The sequence below is a fragment of the Solea solea genome, chromosome 3 (assembly GCF_958295425.1).
Source record: "Solea solea chromosome 3, fSolSol10.1, whole genome shotgun sequence".
In the NCBI taxonomy this organism is placed as follows: Eukaryota; Metazoa; Chordata; class Actinopteri; order Pleuronectiformes; family Soleidae; genus Solea; species Solea solea.
The window spans coordinates 4840898-4856266 of NC_081136.1; the positions used below are offsets into that span (position 1 = coordinate 4840898).

General features: G+C 38.3%; 1 protein-coding gene across 4 annotated transcripts; it reads right to left on the reverse strand.

The window, feature by feature from the left end:
* Nucleotides 1–180: 180 nt before the first annotated feature.
* On the reverse strand, nt 181–15340 carry ripk3 (receptor-interacting serine-threonine kinase 3). 4 transcript variants are annotated; one of them, XM_058624493.1, is made up of 14 exons: nt 15221–15340; nt 13234–13333; nt 11255–11417; nt 10975–11143; nt 10119–10274; nt 9271–9419; nt 6628–6677; nt 4447–4608; nt 4263–4345; nt 3867–3930; nt 3459–3523; nt 2736–2772; nt 2459–2622; nt 181–1465 (listed from the first exon to the last, which is right to left on the reverse strand). In XM_058624493.1, the coding sequence occupies exons 2-14, from the start codon at nt 13304–13306 to the stop codon at nt 1250–1252; spliced, it is 1551 nt and encodes a 516-aa protein (XP_058480476.1). In that variant the 5' UTR covers nt 13307–13333; nt 15221–15340; the 3' UTR covers nt 181–1249. The 4 variants fall into 4 exon arrangements, 3 of the variants coding, with proteins under 3 accessions (XP_058480476.1, XP_058480475.1, XP_058480477.1); XM_058624492.1 differs by lacking the exon at nt 15221–15340 and having other exon boundaries at nt 13234–13847; XM_058624494.1 differs by lacking the exon at nt 15221–15340 and having other exon boundaries at nt 13134–13238.
* Nucleotides 15341–15369: the final 29 nt, after the last annotated feature.

Genomic DNA, 15369 nt, shown 5'->3' on the forward strand with positions numbered 1-15369 from the left:
GAAACATTAATGTGCCATTAATTTGATGGCCTGACCAATTTGAATCAAAAGTGTGAAAATCCCATTGTAAGAGACACATTTTCTTCTCCATTCTTGCCTCATGGTGGCCAGATTTTGGTGTTTGAAATTGCACATTTTTTTAACTACATAATAAAAGAAAATCAAATCATAAAAACCAAATAATTTGGGTTTTGAATGCAAAATTTATTATCAGAATCATAGTAAACTGTACATACAATCGCGTGGCTCTTAATGTTTCCCTTGATTTCCACTGAAGTACCTTCATTGTGTATTTCTCATTCAAGTTTTTCTTTGAAGATAAAGCTTTTTTCGTGTGTAATTGAAACTTCATTGAAGCTACAGTACATCATGGTTCTAGTTCAAATCCAACGTATTATCCCTTTCTTCCAACCACAAACCTGTTAAAAGTCAATCTTGTATCTAAAAATAAATTGAAAATTGACATTCGATTTAAGAAAAAAAATATATACTGTATATATACAATACAAGTAAAAAGGATTTCAAAATTTGAGCACCTTCTTTTCAAGATTTTCCCACTAAAAGACACAAATATAAATCAATCCAAGTAGAAAAACATTTTCCCTTTTCAAAAACACCTGTAGAAAATATAACGACATTATAGTTTGATGATCCAGTTCATTATTTCATTGCAGATGAACGTTGACAAGTTAAAAAACAATGTGTTTGTTTGTCGTTTTCACCTCAGCGACGTAAAGAGGTGGAGATTACAGCTTTCATCTCAAATACCTAGAAGGGTTTCGAAGTATCTATCGATCTGTACATTTAAAAGAAATGCTGTGCTTGGAAACAGGTCGGACTTGATTGCGATCACTTTTGATTCACGGTCCGTCTGTTGTCAAGCCGATGTTTGCTTTACCCTGGCACTGACCCTGGGAATATTTGCCGTTTGAATAACCAAAAAAACACATGACCGCAAACAAGACGTATGAGGGGCTTTTTTCTTATTAAAGAAAGGACAAACAAATGAAACTGAATAAATAATGTTAAAAAAAAAAAAATATATAGATATATATCTATATATATATATATATATATATAAAATAATTCAAAGAATGACAAAAACATGTTTCAAGGATGCATGCAACTGAAACCTCTGAATCCTAAAGTATGTATTATTATTTTTTTCATAGAGAACATAAACCCTTTGTTTTGCAAGATCACAAGAAACATGACGAAATCTGAGAAGTTTGACGTGAACCGGTTGAACTTAGCCGACTCCTCCTGTCTTTTTCTTGAAACTTCCTGAGCGTGGGAGGCTGACACTAGGCGGTGCTGTTGGGTGACGTCTCCTCTCGGAGGTGTATGTGATGTTCATGGTGCTGTGGTTCCCGATCTGGACACCGGTCACATGGCTGCTGTGGATGCAGACTTTCCTCGAGTCAGGAGGGTTGTTGGAACAAGTGACGGGGCTGGAACTCTGACGCTGCGCATACAAAATAATAAAGAGAGGTAGAATTTTATGGTAATAGTTTACAACTACTATCATTTTTATTCAATTAAAGCAGTTGGAAGTACTGGAATTGTGAACTGCCATTTTGAAGCCTTAACGGTCCAGTGTGTAACATTTTGGAGGGTTTATTGGCAGATATTTTATATACGACCCCTGAGTATGTCCGTATGAGTATATAATTGCTTACACAATGTAGGATTTGCTCTCTGGCTCCCACCACAGTTGGTAAACGGTATTGTTTGTTACAACTGTTGTAAAAAATATATGTCGAGGTAAGGTATTGACAAGGATGGTGGGGCAGGACGGGTTTCCATGTCGCTTATTTGGGTTGTGCCAATAGGTTCTTGCTGGGCCTGGCTCCAGACCAGGCAAGGTCACATTTCATGAGTTCTTCTTGAACTATTGTTTGTCTGGCCCCTTGTCTGAGACCAATTTGGCAGGGAAGACCCTACAAGGAGCACGTGGCTACTGACAACATAGCTCCCAGGTTGGTAGGCAGACCACAGTAAGGTGACGGCTCCCAAGGTGCCTTCTTAAGGATCTCTTCTTGGCAGGTCCAACTGGGAGGAGACCTCGGGGGAGACCAAGGACAGGGAGGAAGAAATTATATCTCCTCTCTGGCCTGGGAGCACCTGGGGATCCATCATGTGTCGTTCCACACTGGTGGAACCCACCGAGCATTACCAGAACAGGGGCATCCCTGCCTATCTTCATGAAGCTCTTGAAAACCCAGCACTTCCAAGAGCATCTTCTCTCCTAGCACTTACCCTATCCCTCCTATCTCCTTCTGCACTTGGATCCACCTCTGCACTCTCACCCTCTATCAATCTGCTGTTTAGTAGATAGTAGATCTAGTAGGAGCCTGAACGGACACCTGTTAAACGCTAAAGTCAAAGCAACCTCACCAACCTCAAAATAGGATTACGAGATGGCTGCAATCACTCGGACCATACCATAAAAACCCACCTGGTACTCGTGAAAGACTTTGTCTTTATCCATCTTTGGTGCTCTGCCTTGAGATGACTTCCTGGTGTATGAAGGCAGTGGTGATGCACCGATGGGATAAACAGAGGATGGTATAATTCTACAGTGCTCTGAGGATGAATTTCTCTGTGGAGGTGTTATCGGGTCTGAAATAGAAAACGACAGGCCATGAGAGATGAATTTGTCTAAATCACGACCTGAAACAAAACCTTCCCTGCAAACCTTGGATGATTCTGTGCAGCTGCTACTTCCTCTTTACCTTTGTGTTCACTCGCTGCGGTCCCACTGCCAGCTTCCTGCAACACAAAGAAGTCAACGTTTTGTTTGTTAGCACTTAGCTGGTACGATAACTCCTGCTAATGTGTCTTCTTTTGACAACCCCTCTGTTTAGGAGCAGAGAAACACCTTCAGGGTGTTTTAAGAGTTCTGACGCTGACATACAGGTGTGAAGTTTGAGGATGTTGTGGGTTTTAAGATCTTGACCTAGTTTATTGAGGCGACACGGGGTAAACAGGAAGTACATCTGGCTTTAGCTTGAGCGTAGCTTGGGTATAAACCTGTGTATTCACATCATACAGCATGAATGAGTGTCACTTTGGGCCTAAGACAAACGGTCAAGTTTGGGGAACAAATGTGAAAAGACCTTTACTACAGTCAAGTTATTTGTGTTAATTCCACCTGTAGCCATCATGTATTGATAAAACCATAAAGAAAAACTAATGGAAATGACTAACTAAACACGCAGATTTAGAGATTCTGCCAATACTCTACACGACTTACACTAACATGTATGTGCTGTGGTTCTCAAACAAATAATAATAAAATAAATAAATAAATAAAAAAATGAATAAAAAAATGAATAAATAAATGAATAAATAAATAAATAAATAAATAAATAAATAAATAAATAAAAACACAGCGCAGACGACATAATGGGCGGAGTTGTTGGTGCAAAGTGATCACGAAACTCTCTGCGTCTCACCTGAACAGGCGGACGTCCTGTCGGCACGTTGTCACAAATGTTCACTCCTCGAACCGAGGCACATGCTGGACAAAAGAGACATTTAAAAATCAATCAAATGTGAGAACGAACACCAAACCTAATGTGTAAGGTTTGATCTTTTGATTTGATGAGACGTGACATTGGGGACAGTGTTTTGACCCGATTACCTTCATTTAACTACTAATCTAACAAACTTATATTCATAATCATTTTTTTGCAGTCATTAAATATGATTAATCGTTGAAAAGAAAAGTGTCAATCAAGTGAGAAGACAGGCTTTCATTCTGCTAAATGCTAACTAGGCTTAAACTAGCTTATGAACGCTAAAAGAAAAGTTGAAAACTAAAAAAATAATAATAATAATGTTGAGTTAATGATGAAAAAGACCTGACAAGGGAGTGATATGAACCCCCTGGAGCTGCTCTATTGTTCTTTCTTCTTCTTTTTGCTTCTGGAAAAGGGAAGAGAAAGCGTGAGTCAGATGTTAAACAGTGATTCGCTGAGTCATGCCTGAATTTTGCCACCTCTCAACATTACTCTAGAGCCATGGTTCTCAAACTGTGGTATGTCTACGCAAGCTACTCTTTATACCAGGGTATGTGATCGGTGTGAAGCTGAGGAACTTTGACCGGCGTGCGTAGAAAATTAAAGAAATAACAAAAGAAAACAAGTGCAACATGTGGTGTTCCTTTGAGAGCTCAATATTTTCTCAGGTGGCGCTCGGTACAAAGAGTTTGGGAACCACTGATCTACAGTTTATGGGGTGTTTTTCTTGACACGTACCAGTTTTTTTTGTACCAGATGGACGGCATCGACGACGGCGTCTCTGTGTCTCATGTACAGTATTTCGGTAGCAGTGGCACAATCTACCAGAAGACAGACAGCTTTAGAGGAATGCTAACATAACTCTGACTTCCAAGACATTACTTATTTATTATTAAAGTTTTGTTGTTGTTTTTTTTATTACCAAATGAGCTGGGTCTTTGGCCAGGTTTCGCTTCCCAGCATCTAGTCATGAGATCCATGAGGTTCAGCAAATCGCCGTGCCCCTCAGCCTCGTTCTTGAACTCCACCAGCGACGGACGATCCCCCTCCGGGATCCGTAAACGCACAATGCAGGACTTTGCATCTAGAGAAGGGGAAGAGTAACAAAGGATTAATAAAAAACAAGAATGTACAACTAACATTATTCTGATGAAGGCGATGATTTAGCAAGTTCCGGGATGAAAACAAACAAAAATGGAGTATAAATGTGGATCTGAACCAGATTAAGGATTTGGTGGCAATTTAAATGTGTATCTCAGCAACATCTTAAGAATTTTTGTTTATGTTTATGTAAGATGGATACAGAAGAATGGAAAGAGGTTACAGATTGTAAAAAGTCTGGTAGATCATTCAAGTCAGATGGAGCGTTATAGTGAAATGATAACGCTCCAATTTTGGAGGAAAATTCTCTGAATAAATGGGGGAAAAAATGGATATAAGGAGTGGAATGGAATCAGAAATGAAGAACAATTATGATAAAACGCATGTTAAGTTTAGCTAAACTTGGTAAAAATGGGAAATTCTATTAAATTAAGTGAGACACAGAGTATTTTTACTGTCTATGTTTACTCTTTCTCACGTTTTTTTTAATTCCATTTAATAATTGTCAAAATAAAAGTGTTTCTTAAAGCCAAAGGCAGTTAACTGACAGTTACACAGTCACATTTTTTATTTAAAAAGGTGCTGGTTGTTGTTATCAGTGTATCTGATAAGCCTTGGCGAGTGTTTTGTTTGCGTACGCAACACCTGAGTACAAGTGGCGGGTGTGATGACGCACGCACTGGATAAGAATCGGGAAACAAAGACACAGACATGAGAACTGTCAGGTAGAGCTGCAACTTCAGACTGTATCATCGTCGGCCAATCTGTCGATTATTCTCATGATCAACCGATTACTCGTTTGGTCCAAAAAGAAAGGTCGATCAGTGCAATTCATCCACAAAACCAAAGATGTTCAGTTTACTTTCGTTTGAGAAAACCGTGATTAAATTGAACCACTATGTAAATAAAATAAAAGGTAATTCAGAATCCCAAGTCAAACAATCAAGGAGGACAAAATACTCGCATTTGTCTAGTTCCATGGTTCCCAAACTGTGGTACGTGTGCCTCTGGTGGTACGCAAGCTTTCCTCTGGTGGTCTGTAGCTGATTTATTTACACCACTGTATTTTAACGTTTGTGATAATGGTGTCACTTCAAGAGTTTCTCAGATGGCTCTCTGTATTAGGGCTGCAACTCAAGATTATTTTCATATTTGATTAATAGTAGGCTAGTAGTAGTCGCTCGGTCTCTAGAATGTCAGAAAATGTTTAGCAAAGCTTGTAGCGATGACGTTCTCAAACCGAAATGATTCAGTTTTAAGGATTCCTTTGTTATACGGAGCAAAGAAACGAGAAAATGACCAAAATAGAGCATTTAGGCTGCTTTTTTTCCCCATTACTATGTTAAAACCTATACTGTACAGAGGCTATAGGAATGTCCACAACGTACTGCACCAACTATATAAACGCACCTGAGCAAAAAGCACTAAACTAAATGTTTTAAACCAGACTGAATTTGTGAAATTTGTGAAGTTCGCTTGGCTTGTTTTTATGAACAAGAATAAAATAAAAACTGTCTATTTTGAGACTTTTGCACAATTATCGCTACTCCCATTATTATTATTTATTTTTTTTAAATATACAATATAAAATGAATCATAACTTTGACTCAACAACAAAAAAACACACTGAAGATGTGACCTATAAACACACGCACACCCCGAGGATTATTCCCATGGCAATTTGCCAGGTGTGCACCTGAGGCACAGGTCACAGAATAATCGTTGCAGCCCTAGTTGGTATAAAAAGATTGAGAACAACTGCCCTAGTTTTTTTTTTTGCTCACGTCACACTTAATTTGTTTGTTTTGTGACGTGGGCCAAATAAACGAGAGAACGGTGAGTATACTTTCTCCTCCTCCTCCTTCCGTTTACCGTCATAGAGAAGGAAACACTGTAAATATTCACATTTAAGAAGCTGGGACAATTAATTATCGCAGCCCCATTTTCACACAGGTAGAGGATGAGGAGAGGGCGTGTTTCCAGAGACGTCCCTGTCACTTACTTGCATACGGTTGTTTCCCGGTCACTATGGACCACAGGAGAATGCCATAGCTGAAATAGAAGACATCAGATATCACCACTTCTTACACACAAACATCATAAACATGTTTACTGGCACGGTGAGCCAGTTTGCGGTATGTTTTCTGTCTGTAAGGTGAGTCTCGTGAGAGAATTAGGTCACCGCTAATTAAAAACATTTTCAGGAGGAGCAGGAAGTGCAAAGAGAACATTCTGTGAGGTGAGGAGTTCACCTGAGAACCTGAGAGTAATTAACACATTTTAAACACATATATACAGTTGTAAAACATGTGTATAGCCTTAAGGTCCTCTGAACAACTGCTGCTGGAGGTTCCTAAAACCAGACTTAAAACCCACTTCTTCTCTCTGGCTTTTCATAAATGAGCACATCCAAATTGTATGTTTTATTTGGTTTTACTGATTACTTTTATAGACTTTCTCCAGCAGTAGATGGGTCTGGATATGTCTTAAAAGTCTCTAAAAAGTCACTCTGACTCTACTGTGAAACCTAAAGGCTTTGAGTGCCACCTGGTGGTTGAATGCAGTATAGGTCATAAATCCAGCCTCCTCCTTTTTAGTTGAAGGAACATGGATGCACTATAGACTGTGTATAAAAATGGACATAGTGTTCCGGTCCAGTCTGCATTGTCCATGGTCTCCATGGTGGCCCCATGCCCAATCAGCTGACTGTCGTGGGTAGAGCCTCTGCCCGTACCGTACCATTACTCTGGTACCCCAAGTATCCCAACCAACTGAAACAAACTCAACCCATTCCGTGGAAAACACGGCTTTCGTACCAACTTAGTACCAAGATAGCCTGGAAAGTCTACTATGTGGGCTTGAAGTGGGCAAACATTGGTGGGACCACCATGGAAACCATGAGCAAACCCACTTGCGACCCATATTGTCAGCCCAAATATAATATAATATGATATATAATATATAAATGGCCATCACTGGTTTGCATAAAAGTCTATGGAGAAAAATGAGACTACAATGATTTGACTTTTTGTTTTACAGAGAAATACATACTGTATGTGCTCTTACAAGAGTGCCCTCTGGTGGTTGACTGCAGTATAGGACAGTTTTAGTCGATGGAGCATAAATATAGCATAGAGCAGGGATCAGAAAGTGGCCACCATCAGCGTCTGTATTTTTTTAAATAAATAGTTTGTCTACACAAAAGTATCAATTTCATACAGAAATTCAGAGCCTTGATTTTGAAAAGAAGAAGTACTGATTCAAAGAGATTATGTTGCTAGAATTGACAATTAACTGGCATATGTTTGATTTGAAAAAATAGAAAATAAAACACTGCTGGTTGCTAACACTCGAAAAAGACAATAATTATTAACAGTATGAAAAGGGAAAATATAGTTTGTTAGGGGTTGGGTTTTTTTTTGGAAATTTTATTATCCGCATCTCACACACATTTGTCTTATTAAAGACAACGTCCACATGATCACATGATCCCACAATCTAAGAGGGAACATGATGTTCAGGCAGAGAAGGGTAAGAACTACATTAAAATCCTTTACCGTATCGGTCACGGGTGTCAGACAGTGGAATAATCTGGATGAGGAGATGGAAAAATCAGCAAAACGGAGTGTATTTAAAAAGAAGTATGTAGAGATGACTATTAATCGATACAGAATGACCCAGGACGAAAATATGACAAAGGTCAGAGACAGAAATCTGTAGACACCGTGTGGAGACGGCAGTGGAAGCAAATGTAACCAAACAAAAACAAGAAGCGAATGTACCCAAACAACAGCTGACATTGATAAGCACAAATGTCAACACATGAGAAGTATTTAGCTGCCCCTGTGAATCGAGTCACTACGGAGAATCAATTGATCCAAGATGGAACTGCTAAACTGGTCACTGAATGCGATCAACAGAGGCAACCAAAGGCAAACAAAAAAAGGCAGTGTGGAAACACTGCAGTGTCGATCAATTTGTGCCAATGGAAAGAAAATAAATCACATGTATAGACACACATGGAGTCTGATTGACTGTCTAGAGCTAGACTGTATCTCTGAGTGCTACCTGATGCTGAAACATGTTCTTGTCAAAATGTCATAAGAAAAAGAAAAATTATGTATTGTACGATCAAAATATGTATTCTGTGGGTAATGGGAGCGGGACTAGATAAGCTTTTGCTTCTCCCGCTTTCCCTTTTGTGTACTGTGTACTGTGTGAACTACACTAAGATGATCTAACTGACATGACCAAAATAAACATATAAATAAAAAAATAAATAAAAAAATAAATCACCACACACTAGCAACAGTGGGGGGCTAATTTTAGTGACTTTTTTTATACATTTCCTAAATTTGTACAAGACTGGATAGTTTAGATATAAATCAGGTTTTGCCTGATGATGATGATGGTTATGTTTTGGCCCAATATTTTATCCAAACATAATTGCTGACCCCTGACCTAGAGTGTTATATAAAAGTGTAGGTCGTGTTTTGAACTGGCCATCAGGGGGCGACTCCGCTTCTTAGCATGTACGTTTTTGGGGAAAATGAGACTACTACTCACTGGATTACCTTGTCATCACTTGAGTAACATATGACATACAAAACACTGTAATATAAGTCTGGTTGAGTGACTCTTGTACCTGTAGATATCTGAGGCTCGTGTGGGAGCGTACTCTAGTTCGAAGGCCTCCGGTGGCATGTAGCTGATCGTCCCTCCTTCATCATCACTGTCCTTTTTGGAGGCTCGAGTGACACTGTGGTAAATCTTGGCAAGGCCAAAATCGGTCAGCTGGAGAGGAAGAAGAAGAATCAAGGATCGGACCGTAAAAAGCCATGCAGGTAAGGGGAAGAAAAGCACACAATGGTTGGTGTTAACACAAAAACAGAACAAGTTCATAGACTTTGTGACACCATAAAACAATTAAAATGAATTTAAGAGGAAATAGAAGGGGTGACTATTCAAAGTTATAAATGTAAATCATTTATAATCTCAGCTGACATAGGGCGAAATATAGAGATAAACAATCATTCACCACGGTCAATTTAGAGAGTCCAATTTGTCTAATTCCCAAACTGCATGTTTTTGGATTGTGGCAGGAAACCGGAGAACCCGGAGAAAACGCATACACAGAGAGAACATGCAAACTCGAACCTGGGTCTTCTTGCTGCAAAGGCAAGAGTGCTAACCACTACACCAACCGTGTGGCCCCGCATCACAACAAATGGACAAAACATGTAAATGCAAGATCACTCAAAATGAAAAAGCAGGCAAGAGCAATCCAGACATTTTGCCAGATTTATGAGAACAAAGTTATTTAAAAGCCATTTATATTTTGAAAAGTGAAACTTTTTTGAAATATTGCTTCTTCTACCCCAGACAGATAAGACCAGGGTGCCCTATGTCGGACCAGAGCAAGGAATTAGGAAACAGGATTAACTTAATCACCTAGTTAAATGCCTGATTTGATCAGTTTAAAATGGAACTCACCTTGACATTGAGATCGGAGTCCAGCAGTACGTTGCTGGGCTTCAGGTCCAGGTGGAGCAGGGCAGGTGAGCATCTGTGGAGGAAGTTTATACCCACAGCCACTTGATAAGCCAGTCTGAAGATCAATGGCAACGGTGGAGGTCCAAGTAAGGTTTCCTGTCAGGGAAAAAAAATAAATAAATACAGGAAATCTAAATCTCTGTGATGGTGATGACGGAAGGAGGAGGACAATTGTAATCATCTGGATTTGACCTCTGGAGACAATAAATATCTTGACCAAATGCTATTGCAATCAACCAATCTAATCCAGTGTTGACATAAACATCAGGACTCATTCTCTGGAGACCATGAATACTTGTACCAAAACCATTGCAATCTATTCAGCTGATGGAAACGACAAAGGAACGCTATTGTCAATGGGATAGTGAAACTGTGCCAAAATAATTGCAATCTATCCAAAAGATAGAGAACAGGATCACCATGATGACCAGAATTCAACCTCTTGGAACCCTAAGTATGATTGGAATCTATCCATTTGATGGATGAATTTATCATGTCAATGTGACAGTGAAGTACAGCAGATGGAGATCACCACAATGACAAGAAGTTACTGTATATTCTTGGGACCATGAATATTTCTACCACATTTGATTGCAATCTATCCACTTGATGATATTAACATGTCAGCATGACAGTAGAGCCAAAGGAAGGAGATAACCACAAAGACCAGGATTCATCCTCTTGGGACTACCAATATTTGTCCCAAAGTTGCAATCTACCCAAAATGAAAGACATAAACTCACCTGAATGACCTGGATTGCTGTTCTATCCAAGCCAGTGACATAAATTAAGTTACCTGCAGGGAGGTCAGAGATCCTTTCTCCATGAACTTCATGACCAGACCCAGCTGCTCTGAAGGACCAGAGTTCGGCACTCGACCCTGGAAGACCCCGAGGACCTGCATGACGTACTCGCTGCTCCCTTGATGCATCATCGCAGCCTCACGCAGCAGAGATGCACTGTTCCTGTGTGAGAGTGTTTTTGCGTCATCAGCAATTACCACTTACTGATAATATTCATCTATTCGCCTTACTGATATAAAAAAAAAATAATACCAAATCTTTGTCAACACTCACCCGTTGTTATAGTGAAGCAGCTTAATGGCCACATCGTAGCACCAGTGATGATGCCTGGCTTTGTAGATTTGTCCGAACCCTCCAGAGCCGATCACCTTCCAGTCCCTGAGGCTGGAGTCTTTGATCAATTCAGGACGTAAACAGATGTTTACAGCCATATTCACTGGGGGGGGATTAGTCGTGGATCAAAACAGAGAGTCACTGCGTTAATTATTAGTTTATTAGACTTAGACTTAGACTTACTTTTATTGTCATTGCACAGAAAACACAGCAGTGAAACTGGCAACGAAATTTCGTGATATGAAATGTGAAAAAAACACAGCATTGAATTGTGAGGTAGTTACTGTACACTATAACTCAAGAAAAAGTGTATATGTATATAAATATATATAAAAGCGGTGCAAATATAAAATATAGACTTAAAACAAGAAAGAAAACTGTAAGCATACATAAACAATATGAAAAAATAACAGTTAAAATATTGCACATTACAGTTAGTGTTAGATACGCTCAGTTTGGCTCTTTGTCTAGAGAGTTCATTTAATTCCAGGACGTTCCAGAACTTAAATTTAGCCTAGAACGCTCAAGATTACAAGCAAATCCTTTATTTATTTTTATTTATTTTATGTGCGATAAATATAAACCTGTATGTACAGGTTTTTCCACCAGGGGGCAGCGGAAGCAACCATTAAACCATGACAATCCAAATGTGATTGCAACATTTTCTTTTTGTTTTACACATCCAGAGTCCCCATCTTGACTTCAGACTTCCCCTTGACTACAAAGGACATTGGTTCCTGTGCCAATGACGATAATCTTGAGCTTATCTTTTAAATCACTTTTAGCTTGTGAACAAAAGTTGATCATCACAAGTTTTTCTCGTGTCGAAACGAGTTGTCAGTTTTTCCACTTTCAGAACTGAGAAAACAGGAAATAGTTGCATTTGAGAACCTGAAACCAGAAAATGTTGGACATTTGTGCCAAATAACTAACTCTAGTGATTTCACTACTATTTAACACCAAGTATCTTTGTCTTTTCTCTTCAATATAAGGTTTGAAAATCAATTTCTTTAATTCAAATCCACCAAAATGTGTTAGTTTTCCCAGCGGGTTAGCTGATTTCAGGAAGTTAGTAAAAATAAAAAGAGATAAAGTTAGTGGTATCCGGGTAACTATTGTAAACTACTGTTATGTATAATGTATATGTGTGTGTATTCAGATGAACTTTATCGGTTTGTTACAGAGGGACAGACATGAGGAGCTACACACAAACACAGGAAACCACAGCTTTTTCTTCATCTGGTTAACAAGCAAACAATCTGAGGGTGGACAAAACAATAGAAACGTTACACTGGATGTTCAAATAACAATTTAATTTACAATTTACAAATCTTATTTTATCACATATCTGTGACACAAAGTTGCACAAAGTTGTGCTTGTAAAGATTTAAACTACGAATTGGGACTTGAGATTTTTTGTTGTTGGTTTTTATTTGTATTTCTTTGGGGGGGCAAATGTATTTACATTTTTACAAGATTTGTGTATCTATATACATATATATACAGTATATACATATGGAAATGCCAGTGAAATATTCAGAAGCATTCTATTATATACACAAATTTGTTCTTTAAAGATTGTTTGTAGATTCAAACTATGAATCGGGTCATGATAGTTTGTCCCCATATAAAAATGAGAGAAAATAACATCTGTTCTCATATATTGCTTGTTTCAACTTATCCTAACATAGACATTTGTGTATCTCAGTACCAGACACTGCTCATCTAAGGCATTCACCCAATCCCTACACCCTTAGTCTAAACGCTAAACAGCAAACAGAGTAATGTCCACACAAAACTCAAAAATCAAATGTGTTACCTTAAAACATCAAAGCTGTGAAGTTACTTGGCTCCAAAACCACCACAAGCCGCAATTTTCTGCCAATAAATCAACTAAAACATGAGAGGAAAGCACTCACCCGTGGAGCCACGGTCTTCTCCTTCCTCATTATTCACACTATTGGACAGAGTGCGAAATTCTGCCGCCTCCATTGGTGGCTTTCTACTTTGCAGCAGCTTCTATTGTGTTTCGTGAGAGCGGGAGAAAGCAGAAGTGAAAGAGAGCTGCCCATGAGTTTCCCTTTTACTTCTGCTTCAGGAAAGTGGTGAGTGGTGATGGCAGCAGTTTTTCTCTCTGATTTGGCATAAAAAGATGTGTTTATATTGTTATGTTTGGGGATAGTGTTGAATTTGTTCAATTTTCTTTCATTTCAGCAGAGTTTACAACCGACCGACCGACCAACTGATATACCAATCTCAGTACGTTATCAGTCATTATAAACTAAGAGGTTGTTTGTTGCTGATGTATTCACCACCTACATCCATTTTGTGCAACTCAAAACATGTGATTCCTCCCATAAAGAAGAAATAAGCAGTCCAAAACATGACTCCGCTAAAAGGGTGTTGCCAAGATCCAATCCGAGTATTGTAGCAGGTTGCTGGATTAAGTTATGATTCATGAGTTCATTTACAGTATTCCGTGTTCACCTAAGTTTTTCTATTTAATCTTTTGAATTCACATTTTCCTAGTTTGTACTGTTTTAAGCGAGAGCTCAAACTCAAAATTGATACATAGTCCAATTTTTGCCAAATTTTTTTATATATATATTGTTTATTTGCATTTTTTGCTACTAATGTTTATCAAGCTCTAATACAGTAAACATACTTCTAATGTACTTCAAATATAATTAAAATCAAAGGAAAATAACATCTGCAAATCTGTCATTTGTTTACGTTGAAACAGTCCTGGATTTGATTTAATTTTTTTCCAATCCCAATTATATTATTTGTATGTTGTTGTTGTTTTAACCCTGAACATTAGTTTACATTTCACTTTTAAAGAGTCTTTTCCAGCCACAATGAAAATCCAAGGTGACAAAAAATACAATTTTGCCAGCAGAGGGCAGAGACTGCATTGTGACTTACAGGAAATTGGTTGACAACAATGTGACCTTGTTCAGTGTCACAGAAAATACGCTTTGTATTGTGTTCACTTTATTAGGTTGACCTGTGCCTGTGCTTTATTTAATTTAATTTAATTTAATTTAATTTAATTTAATTTAATTTAATTTAATTTTTAGATTAAATAAAGGTTATAAGGTCATGAATAAATAAAATAATAATATAAATATTGTGGTACATACTATCATATGAACTAAGTTACTACAAATATATACAGAATTTATATAATTTAAGACCAAGCTAGGCACCACACATTTAACAGGCTTGACACTTTACAGCAATGTTACAAATATCAAATCATGATAAAACATCAATTGAAAAGAACAACACGAAACAGAATGTATGAGATGTATGAAAAACCAATGTGATAAAACTGTCAGCATTCACCCAAATTTAAAAAAGTTGTGACAATTTTATGACAATGAGGACAGGAGGGGGGAAAAACCACAAAGTTGACAGTCTACACCGGAAATGGAAGCTACAGTTCACTTCCGGTCCTCATCCTCCTCATATATCCAGCACAAAATAAAGTGTTTATTTCAAATTAAATGTAAGTTTTAAGAAGTAAATTATTTGAAAGTATACACGTCCACAGGGCTGTGGTAGAGATGAATGTACGTGTTATTAAGTTTGTCAGTGAGTCAAACCCAAAAAAAAAACACAGACAGAAAAAATCCCTTTTCTGACGTCACTGGAAATCCCCCACATCTGTTGTTTGCACAAAAACCCGTGAATACAACATTTGAAATCCTCACATACGCTCTAAATATGAACGTTCAAGCCTTTGTAATGTATATTTGGCACAAAAATGAGTACGTTTTTTCAAAGAAGTTAAAATTGAATGTTAAACTACGGCACATAAAAACATTGAATCTGCTGTGGTGACAGTTGGTGTTTTTATTATTATTATGGCGTTAAGGTGCTGAGTTGCAGCGTTATCCTGACCTCCGCTCTCTCTGCTGTGTCATTAGTGCCCGCCCTGCTAGAGATAGTAACTCCGCATGAGTGTGCGTTAGGTTTCGATTTAGATCTCCGGGGGTGTTTTTTTTCCTCCGTTGCCCAGGTTTCTTCTTCCTCCTGCCCGCAGACAGTCG

What these genes read in the sequence shown, in the direction of transcription:
- ripk3 (XM_058624493.1), bottom strand. Translation starts at nt 13,306, where the DNA reads ATGGAGGCGGCAGAATTTCGCACTCTGTCCAATAGTGTGAATAATGAG. An exon ending in AGAAGACCGTGGCTCCACGG is followed by an intron (nt 11,418 to 13,233) that starts GTGAGTGCTTTC and finishes ATCCCCCCCCAG; the next exon opens with TGAATATGGCTGTAAACATC. An exon ending in CGAGCCTCAGATATCTACAG is followed by an intron (nt 6,678 to 9,270) that starts GTACAAGAGTCA and finishes CTTCTATTTCAG; the next exon opens with CTATGGCATTCTCCTGTGGT.